This window comes from Heloderma suspectum, chromosome 1, assembly GCF_057233095.1.
Source record: "Heloderma suspectum isolate Gila_16-S chromosome 1, 16-S_ref, whole genome shotgun sequence".
Lineage (NCBI taxonomy): Eukaryota > Metazoa > Chordata > Lepidosauria > Squamata > Helodermatidae > Heloderma > Heloderma suspectum.
Genome location: NC_139458.1, coordinates 367,157,640 through 367,169,375, shown reverse-complemented (window position 1 = coordinate 367,169,375; position 11,736 = coordinate 367,157,640). Strand labels below are relative to the sequence as shown.

At 40.7% G+C, this 11,736-nt stretch overlaps 1 protein-coding gene across 6 annotated transcripts in view; it reads right to left on the bottom strand.

Annotated features, from left to right (window-relative positions):
• Nucleotides 1-2,653: 2,653 nt before the first annotated feature.
• The window catches only part of GPR137B (G protein-coupled receptor 137B), a 34,617-nt gene continuing 25,534 nt past the window's right edge, over nucleotides 2,654-11,736 (bottom strand). For 4 of the 6 annotated variants that reach the window (XM_084828191.1, XM_084828192.1, XM_084828194.1 and 1 more), the window contains 3 exons: nucleotides 9,632-9,756; nucleotides 3,959-4,083; nucleotides 2,654-2,833 (listed from right to left, as the gene is read on the bottom strand). In XM_084828191.1, coding sequence (XP_084684317.1) covers nucleotides 2,722-2,833; nucleotides 3,959-4,083; nucleotides 9,632-9,756 — 362 coding nt within the window. In that variant the 3' untranslated portion in view covers nucleotides 2,654-2,721. The remainder of the gene's footprint in view (nucleotides 2,834-3,958; nucleotides 4,084-9,631; nucleotides 9,757-11,736) is intronic. The other 2 variants (XM_084828193.1, XM_084828195.1) reach the window with 1 other exon arrangement.

Here is an 11,736-nt window from a genome sequence, read left to right as displayed (position 1 = left end):
ATGCTGGGGATTGTAGTCCAACACATCTGGATGGCACCAGGTGGGGAAAGGCTGCACTGATTAATGGTAATAGCCCAAAGAATTGTGCACAATATACTGACAACCACTCATTTATTTCAGCAGAGTTCAACTTTCTTCCATAATGGTTGTTGGAGCACTTTCAGCTTTGCGGTTATGATGTTCCATTTCACACAGACATATATGTATTACAATGACAAATATGTATTCTCTCACATACTTGCTAGGAATAATCACCCAAAAAACATTAATTACAACTTTGAAACTGCCAAGCTTGCCTGATACTGTATTTGCAATTGGCATTAATCCGTTGTTACTAATCAACGAACGATACACAAAATTTTCTGCAGAAAAATAAAGCGCTGGGAAGTTTTCCACCCCACATTGCTGTTTATTACTCCCACCAGTGAAAGAGGGGAGATGGTCAAATAAGTCCCTATGGATGAAGTTTCACCAAAAAGGGAGGCGGATAATGGTTAGCACTCTAACTAGGTAGCTTTATTGACTTAGCATGCTTTCAAAAATTGAGCTCCAGTGTTGCCAATGTAAGAACTACTATATCTTCTGTTGTCTTCCTTAGTAGGATTCTGGGTGTTTTGCCCTGTACCAGACTGTTCTAAAAATTACTTTCCTTATCGCCAAATGGAGATTCCCCACTGCTGTTTTCACTACTTTCCTTATATAGAATGGAAATCATAGTTATAGCCTAGGCTGCAGTCCTATACACCCTTACATAAGGGTAAATCACATTGATCAAAGGCTTGCTTGTGTTTGGGACTGTGTTTGGCTGAGTGAGTCACAAGTTGTAGAGGCCTAACAGAGGATAAGAGGAAGCGAGATGAGAAAACAGGCTCACTAAAGCAATGTTTCCATTTAGATGGGGAAGTGAGATGTTTATACAAATTGTGTTGGAAAGTATGGCACGTTTTGTTCGTGTAGTCAGACTAAACACCTAGATCGGTCCTTCACAGCTTCTAGCACAGCAGGGGTTTGGTGAACCTCCTGGTTCTACTGCCTGACCTGAAGAGCAAAAGTTGTCAAGCACTTGGCAGTTTGCCATACATGTTTGGGGCTGTGTTTGGTTGGGCAAGTCGCATGTTGTGCAGGCCTGACCTAAATACGGGATAAGGGGAAGCAAGGTGAGAAAACAGGCTCTCCATGTGACTACTCTGAAACAGAACTGGGCTGCAAGTGCATTGTTCTTCCTCTGCTAACACATGTATGAAATAACTTGGGAACTGTAGTTCCAAAGCCAGTTAGACACATGGGAGGCCAGTTAGGAATAAAGAATCCACTGAACAATAGCTGGGTTTGTAAAGTCAGTAAACTCCAATTCTGGCTAGAAGCTCTCCTCTCCCACCCACAAACCATAGCCTGCCTGCACTGCAGCCTGCATATTCAAAATAGAGGCCGGTGTGCATGGTGAACATGGAATCCACAGTGCCTTGTCATGATGTGTGAACCGGCCCATTCACTTGTTTGCAAAACAGTCTCCCACATGGGGGCTAAAAGGTGTATGTTTGCTTCTGTTTTGCCCTTTCCTCTCAACAATTGTTCTTGTATTTTCAATTCAGTATACTTTCTAAAATCGTCATTGTCCAGAAAGACAAACCAGTAGTTGTGCAACTGTATCCACAACTTTGTACGAAGTGCAGTTGAAGCCGGATTATCTATAAAATGCTATGAATGGAACTTGGCATCAGATCTTCAGATAATCAGCTGACATACAGATGACTGGTCATAAAATATTTGCATGAACCACCTACAATGGTTCTTACAAAACTATTGGTTCAGCATAAATGATATGTATATCCAATGAGATATGGGACAGATGCAAATTTCAAGTTCCTATATTATCAAAACTTGATCAGGATTAATTACTCCTAAGGTTAACTTTACAGTTATCTACTACAAACAGAAATTCTACATGTATTAAAAGCATCTTGAAGGGTTTTTATTTTATGGTTTTTAAAATTATCTATCCCAAACTAGATGAATAATAGTACCTATTATTCACTCACTAATGCTAATATTCCATGAAATAAATAAAATTGGCTGTTTCTCATTAATCACTGTTGACAAAATTCACTTCTATTTATTTCATTCATGCCTGGCTACAGATCAAGTGATACAAGATTTTCTTTGTTTAAAAAATGAGTATTTTGCTGGAACTAGCAGTATTTTAAAAAATGATTTATTTGCATATCAACACTGGTCAAAAGACTTGGTGTGATGTGCACAACTCCTATCAGTACAACAATGACCTGGTACACTATACTTTATACAGTGAAATTGGCATTTTAAACAAAAGTAGTTCTGTACATATCAACAGTGACAATACAAGAAAAGGATTTTATAAATGTATAGCAGTATCTTTCCAACAAAGATAATTGAAAATAAGTAATACAAATTTTTTCTCTGAAGCCATCTTGTAAAAACACTTTTATTTGATCTCCATTACAAAAGGAGACTCATTGTCTTCAGTGAGACCTCTCCTATGTCTAATTTAAGCACATATGCAGATCTTGGCAGGATCACAGCCTAAACATAGGTTCTTGCAATGAAAATACAACTACTGTGTGATTTCATAAAGTAAACCTGTAGCTTGTTTGTCCTCCTATATTTTCCCATGGGCTGTGCTAATCCTGTAACTTGTGCCCCATTAATAATGCTAAATAGCGGGGAAATGCCATTGGTTTGGTTTTACATTGGGCTTGGTCGTTCAGTCTCTGACACATTATCATGCTGCAGGGATCCAACATGCACCATGAAGCTGTTGCTTTGATACCCCCAGTCATAGTATTCCGGGGAGAAACTAGAAAACAAAATTAAAGAAATGAACTTTGTAAAATGTGGGAGATAAAACAATACTCAAGATCACACATTCTTGTGAAGTTCCTAGCATGCACTTGACTAGACTTACTTTGGTTCAAGGAATTGTGTAGACATGTTTGCAATCCTGCGGTTCTTGGATGAATTCCAGTTGTATCAGGCTAGGAATTTGCTAGAGGGCCCTGAGATTATAACACTGTGGCTTGGCCTAAGTGTTATACTTAGCTGTTAATCCAGGTCATCAAGAGTTCTATACTAACAATCACCAGTTATACTCAAAAACTAAACCTGAGTACAATTTTCATTTACACACAAGGTATTTTGGTGAGACATAGGAAGAAAGATTCCAACAGTAACACATCTGTTTATGTGTTACGGCATCTATAACCTGTTTAGCTGGTCATTTTTCCCAGCTCTGTGAAAAATAATGCATTACAGGAAGTAATTACTATTCTGGTGTCTCCCAGCATTGTACAATTTAATGAAGCAGAGTGAAAAAAGAAACTCGGTTTCCCTAGAGTGTACACAAAAAGGCTGGAGTCACACAAACCTGAGTGATGAATGCTATGCATCATAAATGTGTGGGTGGTATGCTATAAAAAGCAAATGGTTACTATGAACAAAACGTTACTGGAAAAATGTGCATAATCCAGCTAACTAGTGTACATAAGTCTCATTTCAAATAAATGGAACTTAACAGATTCTACAGCTCAAAAAACCTGAAGAACAAATTAGATCTTTCCATTCGCAACTGTATGAGGTTTTTGAAATGTTTATCTGCTCATACATTATCAAACATTATCACTTAATGGTATTTGATGCTGTTGCCATGAGTTTCACCTATAGCCCCCTACCCCACTACCCATCATACTTTGTATGCACATTTTTCTTATTATACTTCCCTAGCAGACTAATGATATAATCCTATGTATGTTTAAACCACAAAAAAGTCTTACAACACCCAGCATTCCCCAGCCAGTTGTAGGACATTTTTCTGTCTAAACATGCCTAGGATGCACCCTTAAACCCATATGAAAACTAGTGAGCACTGCGGAAAATATAGTTCCACTTTTCTTTTATAATTCATCACTACATCAGTTTGCCTCACCTGCCATGTATGCTGTGCGGTGATATGCTCCATGCCAAATCATCATCACTATCATATCTGCGAGGATTGTCAAAGAAATAAGATCTTGGATTGAATGCATGAGTTGGTACTATCCCTGGGTTTGTCTAGGGGAGAAAGAGAGTTATTTTGTATTGCATTCATTTGAGGTAGAGGTTTGTAATTTGGTATCTTCTTAAAAGGGAAAAGCTAAGAATTCTCTTGTCAAGATACTGTTGTAGAGGTGTCATCAGTTTTCTACCATCCTATCCCACATTTTTGTGTTCTCTCCTCCACACTGGCTGCCTAGTCAAATGTCTATGAATATCTTAACTGTACTATTTCTGTACATGCTGCTATTCCTCTTGTTTCCTTTGCTTGGAGGGTGGAGATGGGATGGATGGGAACAGATAAGAAAAGCCTTGCAAAGTTTCCATATTGGAATATGGAGAGTATCAAAAGATTTGGCTTAGCTCTATTTTGAAATATCCTGAAAAATTCTGAATTCTCTCTGCTCTCTTGATCTAACAGTACCCTACAATGTTCCCCTCAGCTATAGGAATCTGACAGATCTTAGAACTGTTGTGTAGTAGTGCAGGAGCTTCCAGGTTTTTGCCCAACATCATGGACTTACATCCTTACTGTCCTAAAGAATAGAAGCTCAGCAGCACGCCTTGCAGTATCCTTTGTCCTTCCAGAGCTGAGTAAGGTCACAGTTGGTGCATTCATACATTTGGAGTCAGATTTGGAGTGCTGCAAGAAGTCCATGCAACTATAGCGGCAAAGCATTTAGGGGCTTCAGTGAATTATATAGTACATATAAATTAACAATTTCCTGCTACAGAAAATATTTTGCTTGAATATCTTTAGCAGATGCCTTTTCAGCTTTTTTAAAAAATTTGCCTTTTCTATTGCTGAAATGCTCATACAAAGATTTTAATCAACCATTTTGGGGAATAAACAGTCAATTTGTGTCCTGTATAATTCTTCTAATTGACCTTTTCAAAATGGCCAACAAGCCGCCGTTTCCTTTTTCTGTTTCAAGACATATCCAGATTCTTCAGCCTTTCCTTTATCTGATTTCCCATCAGATCTTTTAATCTGCAATTTCTTTTTGAATTCTGATATTCAAACTGTTCATCAGTGATTAGATCATATTTTTTAAAATACCAATAAAATACAAAGTTTCCTTCAATACATCCTAAAATGGCCAGCGCATCATATTTCCTCGCTCTAATCTTAGACATTGTCATTTTAACTTTGGAAAGAAACCTGCAGCTCTCTTTACACCTACAGTGCCTCACTCATTAAGGTGAGGCACACATTTTGTCTACAGCAGCCTTTCCTAGCCTGGTGCCTGCCCTTCATATGTTCTAGACTTCAACGCCCAGTGTTTCTAATCATTGGTCATGCTGACCGGGACTTACAGGAATTGAAGTCCAAAATATCTGGAGAACACCAGATTGGGGAAGGTCAACTTAGATAAGGAGACTTAGATAATACAAACTTAGAAAAAAATCTCTATTGTAAATCTTTATGAATGGAGAAATCAAACAATAAATACATTGGATTTCCCAGCTAATTTAGATTCTGTTTGAACTTTCCTATATAAACTTCCTGTTTTGCACATTTGTTGTTGTTCAGTCGTTAAGTCGTGTCTGACTCTTTGTGACCCCATGGACCATAGCACGCCAGGCCTTCCTGTCCTCTGCTCTCTCCCGGAGTGTGCTCAGGTTCATATTCATTGCATCGGTGATGCTATCTAGCCATCTCATCCTCTGCCGTGCCCTTCTCCTTTTGCCTTCAATCTTTCCCAGCATCAGGGTCTTTTCCAGGGAGTTTTCTCTTCGCATTAGGTGGCCAAAATATTTGAAATTCAGCTGCAGTATCTGTCCTTCCAATGAGCACTCAGGGTTGATTTCCTTTCGGATGGACTGATTTGACCTCCTTGCAGTTCAGGGGACTCGTAAGAGTCTTCTCCAGCACCACAGTTCGAAAGCATCAATTCTTCGGCACTCAGCCTTCCATATAGTCCAGTTCTCACAGCCATACGTTACTACTGGGAAAACCATAGCTTTGATTATATGGACCTTTGTTGGCAAGGTGATGTCTCTGCTTCTTACTATGCTGTCTAGGTTTGCCATAGCTTTCCTCCCAAGGAGCAAGCATCTTTTAATTTCATGGCTACAGTCACCGTCTGCGGTGATCTTGGAGCCCAAGAAAATAAAATCTGTCACTGCTGCCATTTCTTCCCCTTCTATATGCCAGGAAGTGATGGGGCCAGATGCCATGATCTTAGTTTTTTTAATGTTGAGTTTCAAACCAGCTTTTGCACTCTCCACTTTCACCCTCAACAAGAGGCTCTTTAGATCTTCTTCGCTTTCTGCCATGAGGGTGGTATCGTCTGCGTATCTGAGGTTGTTGATAATTCTCCCGGCAATCTTAATTCTGACCTGTGATTCATCCACCCCGGGGTTTCTCATGATGTACTCTGCATATAAGTTAAATAAGCAGGGCGACAATATGCAGCCTTGTCGTACTCCTTCCCCAATTTTGAACCAATCGGTTGTTCCATGTCTGGTTCTTACTATTGCTTCTTGGCCCTCGTACAAGTTTCTCAGGAGACAGATAAGGTGGTTTGGTACTCCCATTTCTTTAAGAATTTGCCACAGTTTGTTGTGATCCACACAATCTATGCTTCAGCATAGTCAATGAAGCAGAAATAGACATTTTTCTGGAATTCTCTTGCTTTCTCCATGATCCAGGGAATGTTGGTGATTTGATCTCTAGTTCCTCTGCCTCTTGGAAACCCAGCTTGTACTTCCGGTGTTATGCACATAGTATATTACTATTATCTCAAGGTAGTACTCCCTCTGGTGGCAAACTATCAGAGTATCTAATGTTGCTGATTTATTAAAGATACAAGACGGAATTCCTGTTGTCTTTTGGTTTTAGTTTTTAAAAAACATCCATTTTCTTTTAATTTAAAAACAACACCACCCACATGTGGATGTAATTATGTTTGCCTAGTTTTCCAGCCTGGGACATGATTTATTTTATTTCTTAGTCTTCCTATAACAACTTGTTCTCAATTTGTAAAACACAATAAAAATTTTAAAATCCACATACATAGAATGTATGTATGCAGCACAATTTTTAAAAAATCAGTTAAAAACAAGCAGAGACTACAATGTATCAGGCAACATCCAGTATGATCTAAAAAATTAAGTTGCACTTTAAAAAAACAATGTGGCAGCCCAGCAAAGATATACAGAGATTTATAAAATCCAATGACAAGAAAAAGGTCTTTACTTGCTGCTGGAAAGACATCATACTCGGGGGGGGGGGGGTCCATGAATGCAGTTGCTTCTACTGAAAAAGCCTGCTCTTAAGTAGCCACTGGCTATATCTCAGGATTGGAGGGCACTCTGAACAGGGCCTCTGTTGATAATCTTAGGCTCAGGTAGAACAGATGGGAAGAGGTGATCCCCCAGGTACTGTGAGCCCAAGCTGTGAAGAGCTTTATAGGTTAAAGCCAGCACTTTGAACTGGGCTTAGAAACAAACATTGGAGAAACAAACCAATGAAAATAACACCATATTGGTGTTATACAATCAAAATACCTGAATACTGTTGCCACCATATTTTAAGAACAGAAGAAGAGCCATGCTGGATCAGACCAAGGATCCATCTAGTCCAGCATACTGTTCACACAATGGCCAATCAGCTGTTGACAGGAAACCCACAAGCAGCACATGAGTGCAACAGCACCCTCCTGCCCATGTTCCCCAGAAACTGGTGTACATAGGCTTGCTCCCTCTGATTACTGGAGGTAGCATAGAGGCATCAGGACCAGTAGCCACTGATAGCCTTCTCCTCCGGGTTATATTTTTTACTACATTTTGTACTAACTGATGTTTCTGGACCACTTTTAAAGGCAGCTCCATGTACAACACATTGTAGTAATTTTAGGTGGGAGGTTACCAAACTTCATATGAAAAAGCTAAATTAGTTATATACAAAAACTTTGTATATACAACAATACAAAACAGTATTTTGGTGTAAGTAAAAACGAGACGGTCTATAATAGTGTTATAAAAAAATCTAGTCTAGTAAAATACTTAGGGTTACTATATTCCTTTCTTTCTAACTTTTACCATTGCAGTTGTTTTTGAGGGCATTCCATCAATAAGGATGGAATGGAAAACATTCCATTCTTAATAAGGAATGTATACATTTAATTATGCATACACCTATGGCTAGTTGAAGAATTGATGCTTTTGAACTGTGGTGCTGGAGAAGACTCTTACGAGTCCCCTGGACTGCAAGGAGGTCAAATCAGTCCATCCGAAAGGAAATCAACCCTGACTGCTCATTGGAAGGACAGATACTGAAGCTGAAGCTCCAATATTTTGGCCACCTAATGCGAAGGGAAAACTCCCTGGAAAAGGTCCTGATGCTGGGAAAGACTGAAGGCAAAAGGAGAAGGGGACGGCAGAGGATGAGATGGCTAGATAGCATCACTGATGCAATGAATATGGACTTGAGCACGCTCCGGGAGAGAGCACAGGACAGGAAGGCCTGGCGTGCTATGGTCCATGGGGTCACGAAGAGTCGGACACGACTGAACGACTGAACAACAAATGGCTAGTTATTTGATGTTAAATGTAGCTGTACTGTAACATTGATGTATCTACATTCCTGTCTAACATTGTGTAAATTTCTGCTTTAAGTGTAACCTTAGAATGGGGTGGGCAGCTTGTGGCCCTCAAAATGTTGTTGGGCTGCAATTCCCATCAGCCCTAGCCAATAAAGCCAATGGTAAGGGATTATGGGAAATGCAGTCCAACATCTAGTGGGCCACAAGTTTCCCTCCCCTGCTTTAGAAGATGAGTCCTTAAATGATGTCATAGTGAGCCAGTGGGGCTGACACAGCACACTAACTCATACTCTGATTGAGTGTGGGTTGTTGTTGAACCATGTTGTCTGAACCCAGGACATTTTCTGCAGGATGGCTTGTTAATCACTCTGAATGACCCAAAGACAAACAATGGGTTCTCAAGGTGGCTTATTTGAGAAAAATAAGCCACACTGCATGGTTAACAAGCCACCCTGTGGAAAATGTCCTGGGCTTAGACACCACGCTGACACCACGTTCAACAAACAACCCACGGTTCAACAGCAGCCCACAATCAACCCTGAGTGTGGATTAGCATATTATATGAACCCAGTCACTGTAAACTGAGATTGGAGAAAAATGTTCCATCTCAGACGGGTAGGTAGATAGATAGATAGATAGATAGATAGAATGTTTGCATGTGTGCGTTTTATATGTGTGTGCATGGAGTAGCTCACAACAATTTATTGTAGCTAGGAAAATCTGTTCCCACTCACTGCTATGAGGATTGCAGCTAAGCTCAGAGGGAACAAGGAAGTCTAAGGGGTGGCAGATCATCCCTGATAATAAAAATGTCCCAGCGTTTTGATTTTGAGAGCCCTGGCTCCACTACAACACTGATTCGACATCTCTTCCCTTTAATAACTATACATCAGAATGGGTTCCATGGAAGAGCAATTATAACTAAGCAAAGAAGTGGTGTCAGAATGGAGTTTATTTCATTCACAGTTAAAGTATTAAGAAGTGGGTATGACAAATGGGGGGAAAGTATAACTTACTAGGTCTTTTGTAGGGTTTCGAACACGGAAGAAGAACACCACTAAGGAAGTGGGCAGCAGCTCCCACACAAACAAGATTATTCCAAATACTACATATCCAGCATCACCCAGTTGGCATTTCAGATCTGCCTGTTGCAAAATTAAAGTGAACTATATTTAAAATGAACTGAATCCAGCATTTGCCAGCTACTACACCCCAGCCCCATTTCAGAATGTAGGAGGAAAACATATCAGTCATGCTGTTCTGCATGCAGAGATTCAACCATACCCATTCTTTGTGAGAATCAACTGTATTAGATAGATCACTATGGGCATCAGAGATTGCTTAGATGCATCTGGAATTTTCTCAGCCTAAATAAACCAATATGCACTATCTGTCCAGCCCAACAACAGATTTTGCAGGTATTTTCTGACCAGCAGATTCTGCACATCAGGATTTCTTGCTCGGTGGTTCCTTGGAAAGTGCTGAACTGGGTAGTACACTAGACTGTATAGTGCAAGCTGCTTTAGAGAGAAATATAGATAAGGAATATAGAGATACACCTAACCTCAATGATACACTGTGCAATGATACACTGGCCTAATTCTCAGTCCTGCGTTGGAAGAGTTATACCTCTGAGTGAGTCATGACTAAGTTGATCTGGTTCTGGATTTCTCAGACTGACTCACAGTTGAGGCCAAACAACATGTAACATTAAACAACATCACTTGGAAGTATGCCAGGTTTTAAAATTAATGTAATAGGAGAGGGGCTTAACTCTCCCCTCCCCTGCTGCAATCATGATGAAATTCCCCTCACCCCCTGTGCTGCTAATAGCCTTGCTGAGGGTGGGGGTGGGGAGGAACTCCCATGGTTAGGAATTCCTCTGACATCCTGTAATGTTTTAATCATAGCAGTGACTTGAGTGAAATTTTAAAATCAAAAGCCCCATTGGGCTAAAGACCTGTTGGCAGATTACATTCCCTTAAGACTGCGAGTAAGCCTGAAACTCAAGCTCTGCCTTAGACTTCCATGTATCTCTGTAATTTTTTATTGGAGTTATGCTACAATGAGGCAGATGCCCATGATAGTTTTCCTCAAGGCAAATGAGTTATTTTTCTCCAGGGCAAAGTGGTTATACTGCTTGGGTCCCCCGGTTTTAACTAGGGATGTCAGAGAATTCCGCCACTGATCTTGGTGAGGCCGAATGCCAGTGCATTTGGCCCCCCGAAATCCGTGGTGGAACGAAGCCTCCCACCCCCCCACCCCGTGAAACGGGCCCGGAACAGAGCACCTACCTGCTGCCATCCACACTGCACTGCGAATGGCAGCCGCAGATGCGGCCACCATTCGCTTCTTCCATATTCTTCCATATAGCCATGATAGGCTACGTAAGTATTTACGTAGCCTATCACGGCAAAACTAAGGGAACGCAAATGGCGGCGGCCATTTGCATTCCCTTTTTTTTGCCATGTGACAGGCTATGTAAATATTTACATAGCCTATTACGACAAAAGAGGGGCGCAAATGGCGTAGTGGCCGCCATTGGTGTCCCCTTTTTTTTTTTTTTGCTGTAATAGGCTACATAAATATTTATGTAACCTATCACGGCAAAAAAAAAAAAAGGGAACACAAATGGCAGCTGCCGTAGCCGCCACCATTTGCGTTAGCTTTTTTTTTGTTGTTGTTGCTGTGATAGGCTACGTAAATATTTACGTAGCCTATCACAGCAAAATACAGGGACACAAATGGTGGCGGCTATGGCTGCCGCCATTTGCATCCCTGTAGGCTGCCTAGCGGCTGGATGTCCAGCTGCGGGAGGCCCCGGCCAGTGGCTCTGCGGAATCTCCGCGGAGTGGAGCCGGCCAGAGAGAATTTCGGGGGGAGGGACATAAGTGACTTTCGTACATCCCTAGTTTTAACACACCCTGGACTACAAATGATATAAACATGTAAACAAGTCTTACAAGTCTCCAACGAAAGTTCTACTGCTTCTTTTTAATAAAAGATGGCTAAACTTTGTCTAAAATCTTATAAACACTTTTGCATTAGATACAATTGGCAGTTACTATTTAAGTGTCTGCCTTGCACAAGGAAGAGGTCCTGAGCTGAGCCCCTTGTGGCA